At 40.3% G+C, this 15159-nt stretch overlaps 2 protein-coding genes across 7 annotated transcripts in view; both read right to left on the bottom strand.

The window, feature by feature from the left end:
- Nucleotides 1-1056: 1056 nt before the first annotated feature.
- Nucleotides 1057-11176, bottom strand: LOC144025528 (CCR4-NOT transcription complex subunit 6). 2 transcript variants are annotated; one of them, XM_077531685.1, is made up of 12 exons: nucleotides 10932-11176; nucleotides 9692-9813; nucleotides 6217-6403; nucleotides 5940-6025; nucleotides 5752-5856; nucleotides 5614-5682; nucleotides 5093-5250; nucleotides 4812-4966; nucleotides 4491-4645; nucleotides 4182-4415; nucleotides 2935-3137; nucleotides 1057-1434 (listed from the first exon to the last, which is right to left on the bottom strand). In XM_077531685.1, exons 2-12 carry the CDS (start codon nucleotides 9801-9803, stop codon nucleotides 1219-1221), a joined length of 1680 nt encoding a protein of 559 aa, XP_077387811.1. In that variant the 5' UTR covers nucleotides 9804-9813; nucleotides 10932-11176; the 3' UTR covers nucleotides 1057-1218. The 2 variants fall into 2 exon arrangements, with proteins under 2 accessions (XP_077387811.1, XP_077387812.1); XM_077531686.1 differs by lacking the exon at nucleotides 10932-11176 and having other exon boundaries at nucleotides 9692-10789.
- A 1807-nt stretch (nucleotides 11177-12983) lies between these two features.
- The window catches only part of simc1 (SUMO interacting motifs containing 1), a 60197-nt gene continuing 58021 nt past the window's right edge, over nucleotides 12984-15159 (bottom strand). For 3 of the 5 annotated variants that reach the window (XM_077531683.1, XM_077531682.1, XM_077531684.1), the window contains exons 6-10: nucleotides 15017-15109; nucleotides 14720-14851; nucleotides 14450-14606; nucleotides 13839-13923; nucleotides 12986-13637 (exon numbers count right to left, since the gene is read on the bottom strand). In XM_077531683.1, the coding sequence (XP_077387809.1) occupies nucleotides 13426-13637; nucleotides 13839-13923; nucleotides 14450-14606; nucleotides 14720-14851; nucleotides 15017-15109 (679 nt within the window). In that variant the 3' untranslated portion in view covers nucleotides 12986-13425. Of the gene's footprint in view, nucleotides 13638-13838; nucleotides 13924-14449; nucleotides 14607-14719; nucleotides 14852-15016; nucleotides 15110-15159 lie in introns of all 5 variants that reach the window. The other 2 variants (XM_077531679.1, XM_077531680.1) reach the window with 1 other exon arrangement.

Below are 15159 nucleotides of genomic sequence, written 5' to 3' on the forward strand. Positions count from 1 at the left end.
GGAGTGCAAAGTGATGGCAATACGCCATGAACAACCTCTTCTTCTTTTTTTCTGTCGTTTGTACAAGCTGGTTTCACCGCGACATGAACGGGATAAAAATTTTGCCATAGTTTACATACAATCTTCTCTCAAATGGGATCATAATTTACTCTTGGTACAAAAAACGCCAGAAAACAAGTCTTCTGTGGTTCATATACAATCATGTAAAGACTGAGTCTACGCTTTTGGATTCTGTACAAACACTTGTGAGAAAAAAAACCAACTAAAGAACAGAAAACACTGATATTGTGAGTGTGTGTATGTGGGATTGATGAAGCGGGAACGTCACTACTGGCCGTCAAAGACAGTGCTACAAATCTGTGTGTATGTGTGTTGAGCTGAACAGTGAGAGGAAAGCTGGTCGTTCCACCCATGACTCGCTCTCTCGCTTCCTGACTAGAAGCGAATCAAAACCGCCATTCCCCAAATGGCCCCTGCCCAAAATTAAGTGCGGGCTGAGAGTGCCGTATAGCGTTAACACCCAAAACAGTCTGAGATGAGGTTGCTAGCTGTTTTTCAAAGCGTCCCTCCAGGCTGTGTGGAGTCGTGGAGCACCGTTGGGTGGCTCTGTGGGCGTGGGAGCTATTGCGCCAGGGTCGGGGGTCGGAGGTGTAGCACCACAGGGGGGCCGCGAGCGCTCGACAGGGCCCCGAGCACCGCGGGAAAAGCTTCCGTCTCGACTCCCGACTACCTGCCCCTCTCTACTTCCCGCGCGACGCGTCTGCCGTCTTTGCTGGTTTCACGTTTATACAGGACGGGCAGACGCACGCACGCACGCCTTTAGCTTCGCCGCTAAACGTGGCCCCTCCCCTCTCGCGTCGAAAAACGCGGGATGAGCTAGCATCCTGTGTAGCGTGATAAGACGGTAATGTGTACGGATGGGTGGGGGAGGGAGTCCAAAAGACAAAATATGATACACAAATTGGACTGAATTTAGCAGTTAAAAAAAAAAAAAAAAAAAAAAAAAAAAAAGAGAGAAAAACAAGAAAGAAAAATATAGAATATCTATAACATCATACGAAATCCCTGTTGGCCAGACCTCACTGTACGAATATTTTACAGGTTGTGTTGTTGTTTTTTTGCCTTCCTCCTCCAGGGCGGCAGAGGGAAGAGCTGGTCGTGGGAGGGGATGTGGGCAGAGAGGGAGAGAGCCCCCCCTGGTGGAGTGGCAGGGACTCACTACCTGCGTGCAGGCAGATGGAGACCGTTGACCTGGGGGTGCACGTTGGGCAGGAGCAGCTCCAACTGGGTGAAGAGACTGAAGTGGTCGGAGGGGATGTGGGGGTGCGGGCAGCCGCTGACATTGTTCTCTACAAGCCAGTGAGGATCCAGGGGGCCCAGGATGCCCAGGACGTTCAGGTGAGGCTTGGAGTAGAAAATGTAGTCGATGACACCCTGAAAGGAGATCAAAGGTTAAGTCAAGAGTCTGATTTGGTATTGCGATTAATAATGAGGCACTTGACCTATTTTGTCGACTAAAATGGGATTACAGATGACTTGTACCGTGAAACCGATTTAAAAATGTTTAGATCATGCAAAAAATAAAAAATAAATGTTTTGAACCTGTATTTAAAAGCATTTATATTTGGGGCTGACTTCACTTCTGTTGGCAACGTACCCCATTTGCATGCAGCATAACAGCTAAATGTCACTTCACCATGTTTGCTTTGAACTCTGGGATCTATTAAATGACTCCAGTCTGCAGACCTCAGAGCCAGATGAGATTTAAATTAAATCAGATGCCTTAAGATTGTATTGTCCTTTCCAAAAAAAAAAAAAAAAAAGTATACATATATAGGTGCCAGCGCATCCCCAAGGACAACATGAGTAGCTCAGGGGTCTGTTCTAAAAATATCTCATCAGTGATAGATCACTGACTTCCTAAGAATTATAACAGAAGACGAATGTTGACATTTATTCATTTAAATTTTACATGGTAGCACATATTCTTAAAAAAAATAAAATAAAAAAATAAAAAAATGCTGGGGGGAGGGGTTTTACCTTAATATTTTTTTTTAAATGGACATTTTATAGCTTTAATTTTAATACTATGAAACCGTGATATTCTCACTCACGCTTATCATACTGTCAGCTTCTAATATCGGCCCGTGCCTAGCTTTGTGTCATCTGCACACCCATAATAAACATATGGATATGATCAAATGTATCTGACGCTGTACTGAAAACCAGTAAGACGAGCTAGCACAGACACCTTCTTCCTTAAATCATTTAGAAGGATTTTAACAAGAGTTGTTTCAGTATTGCGATGAGATCAGAACCCTGATTCAAAATTATGGATGTCCCGATCACACTTATTTTTTTGGAGCAGAGTCCGAGTCGAGCCACCTAATTTTGACGATCGGCTCGATTCCTGATCCGATACCTCTGCATTATTTTGAGAATTCTATTTTTTATTTAAACCAATCTACCCCAAAACGTTTTATATGGTGTGAACAACAGTGGTTAAACTAAGCGAAACATTTGAAAAGCTACTCAAAGGGCTCTTAATAACCAGTATATTAATTTTTGTTATGAGAGCTTTATTTTAGAGAACCTACTGTAGCCATTTTAAAGCATGCTACCTAATGTTTTTCTTTAGGAAGAAAAAATAAATAAAAAATTATAATATGCGTGCGGGAAACAAGCAGCAACATACGAATTGTGTCAATTTGGGTCTGTTTTTCAACAGATGTGGGGTCTGGGTGAACTCTGGATCACCTAAAAACAATAATTGCTAATAACTGCACAATACTAGCAGCATAAAAACTACATTTTTTATGGCACAAACGTCATTGGATAACTTGGAGGAGGGGAAAAAAATGCAGCAAAAGGTCCTTGGCACAACAAAAAGTATGAAGACCACTGACCTAGACTATCTGCAGTCAACCTTCTTACCTTGAAGTCAAACGTGTAGTTGGTGTAAGGCATCAGGCCGTTCTCGTAAGCGCTTTTGAGCTTGAAGCCGTGGGTGATCCTGCCATTGGACGTGCTGTTCTTGCCGTTGCAGTTGAATTTGGTCAGGCTGTCGCTGTAGCGAAGCTCCTTGAAGTCCTTGTGGGTGCAGTCCACTCCACCCGTACTTAAGTACTCTACCACGCCTGCATTGGGAGGCAGAAATCATCGTCAGAACTAGGACCCAACCAATATGCATTTTTTTTTTTTTTAGACCAAATGGGATTTTTGGCAGAAAAAAAATTCTGATCGTCGATTAATCTGCAAATTATTTAAAAAAAAAATTATAATGTATGAAATTAAGCCCTTCCCCAAATCATTTTCAATGGAACTTTCGCTATTAAGATTCTCTTCTTTGAATGACAGGTCCATATAAAAACATTTCAATGAGTATACAGGATTATTGCATAGATTTATGTGTCAGTAATAAAAGCTCTCTGACTTGTTTACAGCTGCTGTAAAGCATTAACCTTTTCTTTTATATATTTTTATCTTGTGTTATTTTCACAAGTCGTGTGACTTACTGGGCTAACCTGGGACACCGGGGATTGTATTGTATGTCATGTCGAAGACAAAATGTGTTAAGCCAAAACAAAAATAAAAAAATCCTTGGATGTTTAAATCTTTGAAATTTGAGAGATATGTATAATATAACAATGACAGAGTAAAAACAATAAGTAAATAAAATATAGCAACTGAAAAAAAACGAACAAATTCTGACTGTTCCTGTGCGTTTTGGCCTCTTGGGGCAGTGTGGTACCGCACTGCCATAGCGTACACACTTAAAGTGAGTGCAGAAGAAAGTTGCGATTGCATTTTATTAATATAACTCGTTTTTCACACATTGGGAAGAATTTGTGCCTTTGCGTAGTGTTATCTCATCTGTGGGTATATGTTCCCACAAGATTTGTGTGTGGATAGTTATTTGAAGAAAAAAAAAAAAAAAACACTCCCAAAGTCGATGCTTCCTGTTAGCATTTGCTAACTTCCTGTTTGCGTGAGGCTAGCGATGTTTTTAAAACAAAGTATGTTTCGTATTTAAATATACAGTGGATGTAATTCTTAACACTGTGTATTTAGTTTTACAGTTAACACCAACTGATGTGTCATTAAACAGCTTAAAGGATGATTAGTGACAACAGAATAACCAGAATAACATTTGCTTCTTGCTAGCTGCTAACCAGACATACCAGAGTCGGGCAAAGAGTTGAGGTCAGCGCAGAGCACCAGTGGAATGCCATTGGTTTCACCAGAGACCGAGGACAACTTGAGGCTGCGCGTCGCCTTGTCCACGATATTCTTCACTTCCGACAGGAACATCATGGTCTGAACCAGCTTGACGTCAGAGTACTCCGGGTCCCAGTGCATGTGGGCATTGGCTACCAGCAGCAGCTGCTTCTCCATGCCGTGCAGTGACTTCCCAGCTGAAAGACGAAAACCCCGCGTGTAACACACAAGTTCCAAAAAAGTCAAAGTATATGGAGGTAGCATCTACTCACAGGAGACTTCCATCATCTCCTTGCGAACTTCGAGCAACACGGCAACCCCGATGTTGTCCTTTGTCATCACGCGGTTCAACATGGCCTCCGAGCCCTCCGAGTTAGCCATCGCCAGCTGGTTAAACTCTACTGTGTGCTTCTGCACAGCACCAAACCTGGATTTGAAGAGATGTAGGGGGACAGGGTGGGGATTAATCACTTGTGACTTTTACTAGTCCATCATCGTTTCCAACAGGTAAAAGAAGGTTTGTGACAGTCAAGGTGAAAACAGCCTGAACCCACCAAATCAATAAATAATGCTTAAAACTGTTGACAACCTACTTTTCAGTCTTGTAGAAAATTGCACATCCGTCCACATGTTTGCGATCCGACTCGGACATGGTCCTGGCTCGCGACTTTGGACTGAAGAACCCGTCGTAACCCTGTTCCTTCAGCTCAGGCAAGAAAAAACTGTAGTATTGCTCCGTTTCCACTTCCTATGTTTAACAAGGATGGTCAGGGTGGACACAACAGGAAGGTGATGAGATACATCCTCAAACATTTAAATAACAGCAAAAAATAAAAAAATTAATTAGTAAGATGACAGATAAGACACGTCTCACCTGCAAACTGATGATGTCGGCATTGCAGCCCATAATCTCTTGCATGATGGACTTCTTCCTGTACTCCCAGTTTAGCGCCCAAGAGGGGCAGTAGCCGTACAGCTGCCTCGTGGCGTACTTATCACACAACACGTTGTAGCACATGACAGAGAACAGTGCTGCAAGGGGGGGGAAGCACAGAAAACATTTTAGCTCCTCTCATAAAGTTTTAAATAAGTAGGCACCATGTTCGGTCACTAACATTTAAAACAAATGAAATAAATAAATAAAAAGGGAACACACTCGTGAGATTGCGTCTGTGCTGCAATTTCATTTTGGAATCATATCATGCAGACTAATATTTTGTGAGAAGAATTAGGGGAACACACCACCATGGTGTACAATTCCAACCATTATTTCAGTTGGAAGTGACCTTTATGCTGCACTAAACAAGCCAGCCTTCTGTCTATAATGTAAATACATTTGAGCCTCGTTGGCTAATTTTCAACCACGGTGTACTAATATTACTACTGATGACTGACCTGATGGCCGGGCTCGGTCTGGCTCCTGGAGGGAAATCCACGACCGGGCCGGGGGCTGTTCTGTTGGTACTGAAATAGAGGAAAATAACACTTTAAATGTTTACCCTCACATCAACAAATTGGCAATTGGCAACTCACTGCGCTTGATAGCCCCCGCCAGATTGTCTAACAAGTAGTTGAGCAGTCTCCGCGTGCCATCAGGTTCCTGGTAGAGGCTCATAATTTCTTGTGCAAGTGGGTTTCCTACAGGGAGAAAAGAAAGGTAGAGAGAGAAAATGACATTTCGAGGAAAGGGAGGCTGCGCCTGATTATAATTAGCTACTCACCTTTTAACCCCAGTGTTTGTAACTGAAACAGTTTCCCCAATTCAAACGGCAGAACCCGCAACTGGTTGTTATTTAAAAGCAGTTCCCTGTGGAGGAAAAATATTACTTCCTGTTGATCAAATGTTTCATAAGTACCTAATACACAAGATAAGATTTTAACAATAAAACAGCCGATTGCTACAAGGGGGATTGCGTGAAATGTGCTCGTGTGGAAAACCAATTCAGCACAATCTGTCTAAATGAAGTGATAATGGAAAAAAAACGGGAGATGGTTCACCTGAGAGACACCATGTTGCCGAGCTCTGCCGGCAGGCTCCTGATCTTGTTGGATGAAAGATCCAGGTACACCAAATTGTGAAGTTTGGCAATGTCTGGCGGGATGCGTGACAACGAGTTGTCACTGAGGTGCAGGGCAGTGAGGTGGGTGAGCGACCAAAGGGCTGTGCTGAGACTCCTGACTCGACCTAAAAAATAAATAAATAAATAAATAAATAACCCCATTATGTTTGCATGACACAAAAGTCAACCACTTGACACATTTCCCACGGGATCTAAGAGGCGATTGTGGATTATCATAGAATAACGTGACAAGGGGCCATCATATTGGTGGAGTTTTTCGAAAAACAATGTAATAACATACAAAATCCCAAACAGATACATTCAGGGGAAAACAATTGCTGACAAAGTAAATGTGCCTACCCTATACTCTTTATGAAAAATGTTTAATTTGCATTATTTAAGTGAGTGTTTTTTTTTTGTTTTGTTTTTTAAAAACACAGTTTAAAACATTACAGTAATTTTAAAGGAGCCCACTTGGAGCACACCAAGGAATTTCTGCCCATACGAGCTTATTTGGGGACATTTTTGAATGAAACTTGTCAGCTAATCGAAGAAGGTGTTTTTTTTAGAATAGAAGACAACATTAAAAGGATCAATTGCAGCTGTGGACATCCATAAAACAACGCCAAAGTAGTGATATTATGTTCAGGTTTCAGTATATTCCAGCAGTTTGTTTGCCTCTTCTACTAACAAAGCACAAACGCCTTTTTTTTTTAAATACAGAAAATAACATACATGGTCATGTCTACCTCCTCCTCTCTGTCCCTAATAAAGTGGCCAACCATGCTTGCTACTTGAAGTCGCCATGAAAAAAAAAAGGACAAAAAATCATGTGCTGATGTACTTTTCTTTGCTTGTGGTTGTTATTAAGATGTCAACGATTGTGTAGTCTCGTACGGTAGTTTTGACCAATACATAAGCATGAAGCATTAGTTATATCCACATTGATGAATTTGTAGCAGCGAAATATCCGCTATGTCTTGAGTCATCTTTTGAAGAATGTCCTCATTTTTTACATGGAGACGGATGGACCCGATGGAAACAAACTTAATCTATAAAACAGGAAGTTCGTGGCAGACTTACTTTTACATGATCTTGACCTGTGTTAACATCACCTAGATAGCAGTATAAATATTCACAGCTTTTTCATGATACTTTCCTTAAGGCAAATACATTTTTTTTAACCATTTATAACGACTATTTCCCAAGATATTGTGATCAAGGTTCTGAAAGACAAGCTTTGTGGAGGTGTCTTATAATTCCAGGCAAATATACAGTAGCATCAAGATAAATTAACTGTGTGGTACCAAATTTCGAAGTTGCACTCAATAGCTTTATAAGAAGGCGCATAACAAGTTTTAGTCAAATCCATACAGTAGTTGCTGAGAAATAGCATTACTAGTGGTGAAAATTTGAAATAAAATAGAACTAACAGAGTCTTGCTTAACATGGCAACCACAACTGAGATTCCCAAATGTTATATATTATTCAAATCGCATTATGGCAAACTTTGAATAGATTAGTTTCAATATTTTCTATTTAGTCCATCCCTTTAAAAAGCTCCTACTGTTACTTTTGTGTCAATGTATGCTAATTAGGGCATTTATATGAGAATTTTCATGAAAAAAATACGTTCAAAATTGAAGGCCAAATACATTAACAGGTTTTGTTTAATATTATGTAGTGCTGTGTTGAGAAATAATTAAGTTCAATTATTTTGCTCTAATTTGAAGGTCATTTTTTTACCAGATTTTAAAAAGACATAGCACAAAAGCATTTCCCAAAATGGCCATTTCTCCTAAATGCTTAATTCTCATTTTCAAAATTCTTGCTGTGTTGTATTCAGATTGAGGTGGCCTTCACAACAAGGTTTTGCATTTCGACAGATTTTAATTCTTTTCCTGTCACATTGCTAATAATAGTGAAGACTGCAGAGCTAATAAAACAGCAACAACTAAGGTCACGTCAGCATTTGTGTTTACTTTTGCTTTCTAGCCGTGTAACCGACGACAACAACCAATAAGCAACTAGCAGTGGTTTATAGATTTAGATAAGACACGCCGATTAACAACTTCGACAACATTGACACGGAACAACACAGACCACTAGCCTTCACCTCCACTTGTTGCTACTTTTTAGATGTTGCCAAACCTCAACTGCAGACTGAAGACTGCTTTGAGTACATAACACAACACTATTATTTTTATCAGTCAAATTGCAGCTGCACCGCCCACACTCTGACCAAGGAGTTATGCACAGCATCGTGATAACAAAAGCACACATAGAGCTATGGCAATATATGTTGTCCTATTCAACAATGTACGGTCAAGTCTTGAATTCAAATTGGCATGAGTTCTTACATTTAATCTTTTTACGTACTCATTCACATTACAGAACAAAATGTGACTTCCACTGTGAACAGAATGCGTACGTGAAGTTACAAACATGCACACAAAACACAGTATCACATGAAGTGTTAACAGAAGTGAGAGCTCTTCCTCGGTCCTCATTCTTGTTTACATGTTAACGCCTCCCACCAGAACAAGAGGAGTTTGAAGAGCGAGGTGAGAGGAGTGATGAAATGTTTGCAGAAATTAGACAACCGTCCCTCATTGACGTAATTTCTGGAAGATTGCAACTAAAGGCGACGCGTCGCGTCATCGACTCGGGTTACAAATGAACCATCTTTTGTCCACTTAGTTTTATTTTTCAAGTGGGATTAAATTAAACTCAAATATGATCAACACTGTTACTGTTCAGAATTTTTCAGATGGAAACACAATCAATCGTGAGTGGTCCATAATCCATCCCATGTCCATCTCCACCCATCCTTACACGCCTAGTGCACATTATAGAGAGCCTCATAAATATGTATTAAGTGTCAACATGCTGCTGAAGTATTATGTTGAATGCAAAAAAAAAAAAAGAAAAAAAAAAGTTAAATAATCTAAAATGTTTTTCCCTCCATTTGTGTGACGGTGAAATGCATTTGAGCAAAATAACACCCTAATTATAACAACAGGTGGTTAGTTAGGTGTCGTAACCATGACACACGTGTGATTAAGTCATTTTGGTGTCAAATACTGCCCCAAACAACACACACTCAGCTAAACATGTTTATGCAAATTAAAATAATCAAGAAATGACAGAAACGGGGGATTAACTATTTAGTTAAGAGTGCAGAAAAAACAGCTGAGGATTTTTTTTTTCCCCCTAAGTTTTTAAGGTACAATATTATAATTTCATTTAGTGTTTCGCGTTTGGGCATTTGTTACCGATTTGCGGTTTCGACCAAGAATTTTCATTTCAGTGCAACCCTACCAAAATAACACTGCCTGGCAAAATAAATGAAAAAAAACACCAAGTGGGGTGGCCTAACAATTTACAGCAATGAACTATTGAGAAATACGCACCACTAATTTCCAGCTCAGCCCAGTATGACTTCTTCCCATTGGCTGCCTCCTCGCTGGACATTATCGTGTACATCCGCCTGGGATCCGGCGGGTCATATTTTTCCTTGGGCATTCCTGTAACACTAGAGAGAGAGAGAGCAAGAGTGAGACAGATCAATGCTATTAGGAGTGGCTGGAAAAAAAAATATCACGTTGTGTCATCAATTGGCAGACTTGCTTACAGCCAAAGTAATTTACATGAAAAAAAAAAAAAATGATGTGTGCCCACATATTGATCAATAAAATGGCTTAGTGAAATGACACACACACCACAATCCATTGGTGAGCCTAAACTTGGGAGATCCTGCTCTCAAGGTTCAGAGATGAACGCTATTTGAAGATGTGTGCAAATATTAAGTCAAGACTCTACAATCGCATGTGCCTGAAAAATAACAGCGTAATGAAAATGTCATTTAACAAGTCTTGGCAAAATATATTGCATGAGCATCATTTTAGATGTCTCCTTAGGACCACCTATTACTGTATTAAATTCTTGCAAAACTTACAGAGATAATGTCAAAACATAATCTGGCAATGTATTTGTAACTGTTATGGTCCTAGGTCCTGGTTAGACGATTTTTCCCCCCTCATTGACGATCGCTGATTAGCCTAGCTTAACCTAAATAGGTTTTGTTGGCCACCAAACTCTGCCTAACACACACGCCACAGCTAACGTTAACACGGACACGTTTCCTCGCAAACCGAAGGGGAAACGGAATCGCTAAATGGGTCAGATCACGCGTTTATAATGCTTAGCGTTGCCCCGCCGAGCTTATCAAAGACGCGCACGGAAATTTTCTCAAAAGATACATCACAATTGTTTACATAACAGCCTTGCACTGCCTAGCGAACAACACTAGGCCAAAAAACCAACGCAGCAGCTAGCTACTGCTAACTAACATTAAAAAGGCACCAAAATAGTGTAATTTTTTTAATAAAGTACACGGCCTTAGAAAAGCATCACAACACCGCGTCTGTTGTTCAGTCCGAGCTATTTTAGCTTTAGCGCTCGTTAGCTAGCTAGCTAGCAACAAGCTAACAGATCCAATTATTCGAAGCTGACCGACTTGCCATTCTAATAAGTCTCGCTACGGGGGGGGGAAAAAAACAACAGCGACGTTTTCCGTATCGACTCGAACTAAATGTGCGTCGAGATGAGTGGATGCTGAGTGGGTTGGATGGGAAAGAGTCGGGTTTATACCTGCAAGAGCATACCAAATGGCGAGGACGACTGCGTGCTCTCTTTTGTTTTCTAGCCACTTCTCAGCCGTTTCCGCTGCTGCTGTATTATGGCGACGGTGGGGATTTTTTCACTCTGCTGATAACGGCGAGCGCGCCTATTGGTTCGCGTCTAACGGGCTCGAACAGCTGTTGAATCAAAATAAAAACCCTCACCGTTAGGGAACATTACTAGGGTGGCATCTGGTCCTTCTTTATCTTTAGTAATGATGATGGGTAGCTTTCATACGCTGATATAATGCTGCACTACTAGATCAACAGGACCAGCATAGATGTGTGCATGATGATTTTCAAGTTCCTGTAAAATGACAATGAAATGTCTTATAAACGTGACACACACAATGAAATGTCTTATAAACGTGACACACACAAAGAACAAAGAGTCCAAAATCATGAAAAATAGAGAGCTGGCTGAGTGATTTCTGAAATCTTTTGGCATGTAAACAACATAATACTGCCTCCAAGTTCACGAAGAGCCTTTAGTATGAGATGCACCCACTTGCTCTCCTCTTCCTTAAAAACAAAGCCGAGGTATGTTTTGCAACAACATAGATTCAACTTTTTTTTTGTCTAGGTGCAGTGTACTTCTCGTCTAAACCAAAAAGCCTCCCTGCTGACTTCCTGGTAAGCTGCTATGTCAGCACTTTCAAATATGGACAAGGTTGCGCCGGGCCACCGTCGACCTTTCACACTGAGCAAGTGCAGTGTGAAAAGGCCTTTATCTGTCTCAAGAGTGAGCCACATGCAGAATAATGTCCTGTGCTGCTGTGTTTAATAAACTTTCCATGAACCAAATGAGGATACAAGCCCGAGAAGATAGATGGAGACTGATTGGCATGTCTACCACATAGTTCGGAGGTTGTCGGTTTGAATCTCCTTTGCATGTTCTCACCATGCTTTTGTCAGTTTTCTCTGCATACTCCAATTTGACTACACATCCCAAAACATCTGTCATTTAACACACCTGAAATACAGTCCTTAGCTCCCTGTAATGATATAACTGCTCTATTGTTTTGCACTGTAACAAATTCTTGTGTTTACTTTGACCAGGATCAATCTTTTAGTTTCCACATACAAGTGTCAAGAATAGTATTTATTTATTTTTTTCCACTTGCGACATATATCAAGATCGGTCATTTCCTGCCACTTGCTGATGTCGGAAAACTAGTTCATTCTGTGATGTCAATTTGGATTATTGCAACTCTTTGCAGGTTGCCCAAGCGAGTCCGTGAACATCCTGCAGCGATACGAGTTCGAAACAAAACCAAGAGGTCATTAAAAAAGAAAGAAAGAAAAAAAAAGGCCTGGAGAATGGCAAGCAAGAAAGTTGCTCAAAGTAGTTGTTTCCAGCTCTCGGCTGTATTGTACTCAAATACTTCTTAAAAGACAAACTAAATACTCCTAAATCTACAGATGTAGGCTACTAAGTTCTAACTAAAAGTTACCTAATACTCTTAAATCTACAAAATGCTTGCCAAAACTAACCCAAATCTACAACATACTCCCTGAGTTACCCAAATTCTTACCAAATCGTGAGATTGTTCCTTTGCGTGCTACTCACTTTCTTGCGACTGTTTTAATCTCATCCTCTGGAGTTATTTTTTGCATTTATGTGGCTCAAGACACGATTTTGTTATTAAATCAAGTGTCATTCACTCAACTAATTGTTTACACTACAGTTTTGGGGATCCTACACACACCCATGAGATAACCCCAGGGAACATGCACTTTTTTCTTTTTTTTTAAATGCTGTACTAGAATAAAGTGTAATTTCACATCCACTACAGTAGGTGGCAGCAATGCTGTCATTGTCAGAGGGTGCGTGGGGAGTATTATGCGCGCACACACCAAGATGATTTTCAGAAACCCTTAAGAGACACGTTGGAAAAAATATTTAGGAGATTAAAGCAAGGCAGTAATAACGGAGAGCTTGTAAATGTGTCATTACTTTTGTCAGATTCAAGTGATTTGTAATCACTGGGGTATACTAACAATTTTGTGCAACTGATGTAAAGATGTTTGTAAAGTGATGTTTTTTTGTTTTGTTTTTGTTTTTAAATAAAATGTAGAGCCTCCAAGTGTGAATTGTTAACAATGCTCATTGCAAGTGGCTGACAACCGATCCAGTGTGTACCCTGCCCGCCTCTCGCCCAGAGTCAGCTGGAATAAACAGGCAACAGCTCACCTGAGGCCATAAATGTGAACAAAAACAACGTAGCCAGAAATCTACATACAAAACAACTTTTTAACATTTATACAAGAAATAAAATAAAATAATTTTTAAAATAAAAAAATAAAATAATAATTTGTTCATTTGTCATACAAAATAAATGCAAATATAGAATGAATCTTTTCACATGTATAAAAAAAATAAGCATTTGGTTGTAGTTATAAAAAACACTTTACAGGCAGTATACTGTAATGACAAAATTCAATAAAATTAACAGTTTCCTCATTTAAGACTGACAGAGATCTAGTAGGAAGTTCTGTAAAAAAGTGAGGGACTCGTCCACGTGGAGAGGCAACGCTTGACCGACATCTGCCTTCGATCTGGTCAGGAAGACGTCCACCGATTTACTAACGTCCGCCTTGGTAAGCACATCATTGCTCTTGTAGACCACAGAGTCAGGCCGGCTGATTTGCTCGCTGACGGAGCTGGACAGAGATCCTACAGATGACATCAGTTATTTAAACATTCTCTCACCACACAGTGGGCCGGTCAATTTCATGTCATGACAATACAAACTTGCACAAAAATGGGTAAATCCTGACATTTTAATCCGATAAATGTATCAGATTACATCCAGATGTATTGGATTGAATTATGAATTTGGGAAATCAAACTTCCTGGTTCCTCCGAACATCTCACCTTTCATCGTTGTGTTGTAGCTGACTAGCAACATCCAGAGGTGTTGAACTAACTCCTCCCACTTCTTCCAACGGTCACCATCATCCTATTGGGATCATAAAGATGCATCAGGTAGTCGGTTCATCATTTGCGTCCCCACCATATTGCAGATTTTTAAGCGGACATTTTTCATGGGTTTGACATAGTGGTGGGCGTATTGATCCAAATATTGATATGATCTGTCACTATAATATCAGTTTGGCTCTTTTATGCACTGTTGCGGTTTGGCAGGTTGAAAAAAATCCACAAAAAAAGTGCACTGAAGGCATAATTTGGTTGTTTTTTGTATTTGTAGTTTCTGAACAGTATATGAAGAATAATAAAGAATGTTTAAATTTGTTTTCAAATGATCCCTTTGTGCACTTTGTTAAAGAAAGTAAAAATAATATGTTATGGTTGTAATGTTTCTGGAAAAAAAACTGATGAAAAAAATTATCAACAACCTTTGTTTTAAATTTAATTTAATTTTAAATTTGTCCATTGTTTAAAAAGGAAACGAAACACTTATGCATACCCAACAGTTTAACATTGAATGAATTGATCTCATCCCTAGTGGCAAGTGCAGTAGTCACCGTTGGGTCTGCAGCCAGCGTGCAGTTCTCCAAAAAGTACAGCAAGTGACTGAGCGACATGGGCACAGCTGATTTCAGTGGCGATGCGTAGTCCAGTAGAGATTCCAGCAGCTTCCCTCTAAGGAGGTTGCTCTGCAGGCTGTCCAGCAGCAGCTGCCTGAGAGTCATTTGGGCAGAGACGGAACAGGACAATTGTGTAGCAGGCGAACAGTAATGTTTTCCAGTTTGTGTCCTGGTTCACCACTTTGCTCATTCTTCTCTCATGCTCACCTGTGAGCTCGTAGGGGCTCGATGCTGATGAGCGTGGAAAAAAGCTCCCGCGATAACTTGGGCGCGCTTAGAGTAGGAGAGCGATCGACCTCTAAAGCCAGAGTCAACATTCTTTGGAGGCTGGACACGATTCTATAAGGTTAGAAAAGGTGAGGAGAGGAATCTTCAGAGAGTGCAGGAGTGAATTTGAAAAAGGAAAATAATATTTTTTGGGACATAAAAACATTACTAAATGTTTGAAGTCGTTAATATTTGAGTCGTTTCTACAAGAGTGCTCACAAAATATGCGGGGGTCACCTGATATGTTCGTCTCTTTCTCTGGCGGCTTCACTACTCTTTTCACTTTCAGTCGACTTGATAATGGCAGAAAACAGCCATTTAATGACACCCCTAGAAGAACAACAATATCTCTTGTCATAATTCATCAGAAGTGGCTATAG

Source organism: Festucalex cinctus, chromosome 9 (assembly GCF_051991245.1).
Source record: "Festucalex cinctus isolate MCC-2025b chromosome 9, RoL_Fcin_1.0, whole genome shotgun sequence".
Taxonomy (NCBI): domain Eukaryota; kingdom Metazoa; phylum Chordata; class Actinopteri; order Syngnathiformes; family Syngnathidae; genus Festucalex; species Festucalex cinctus.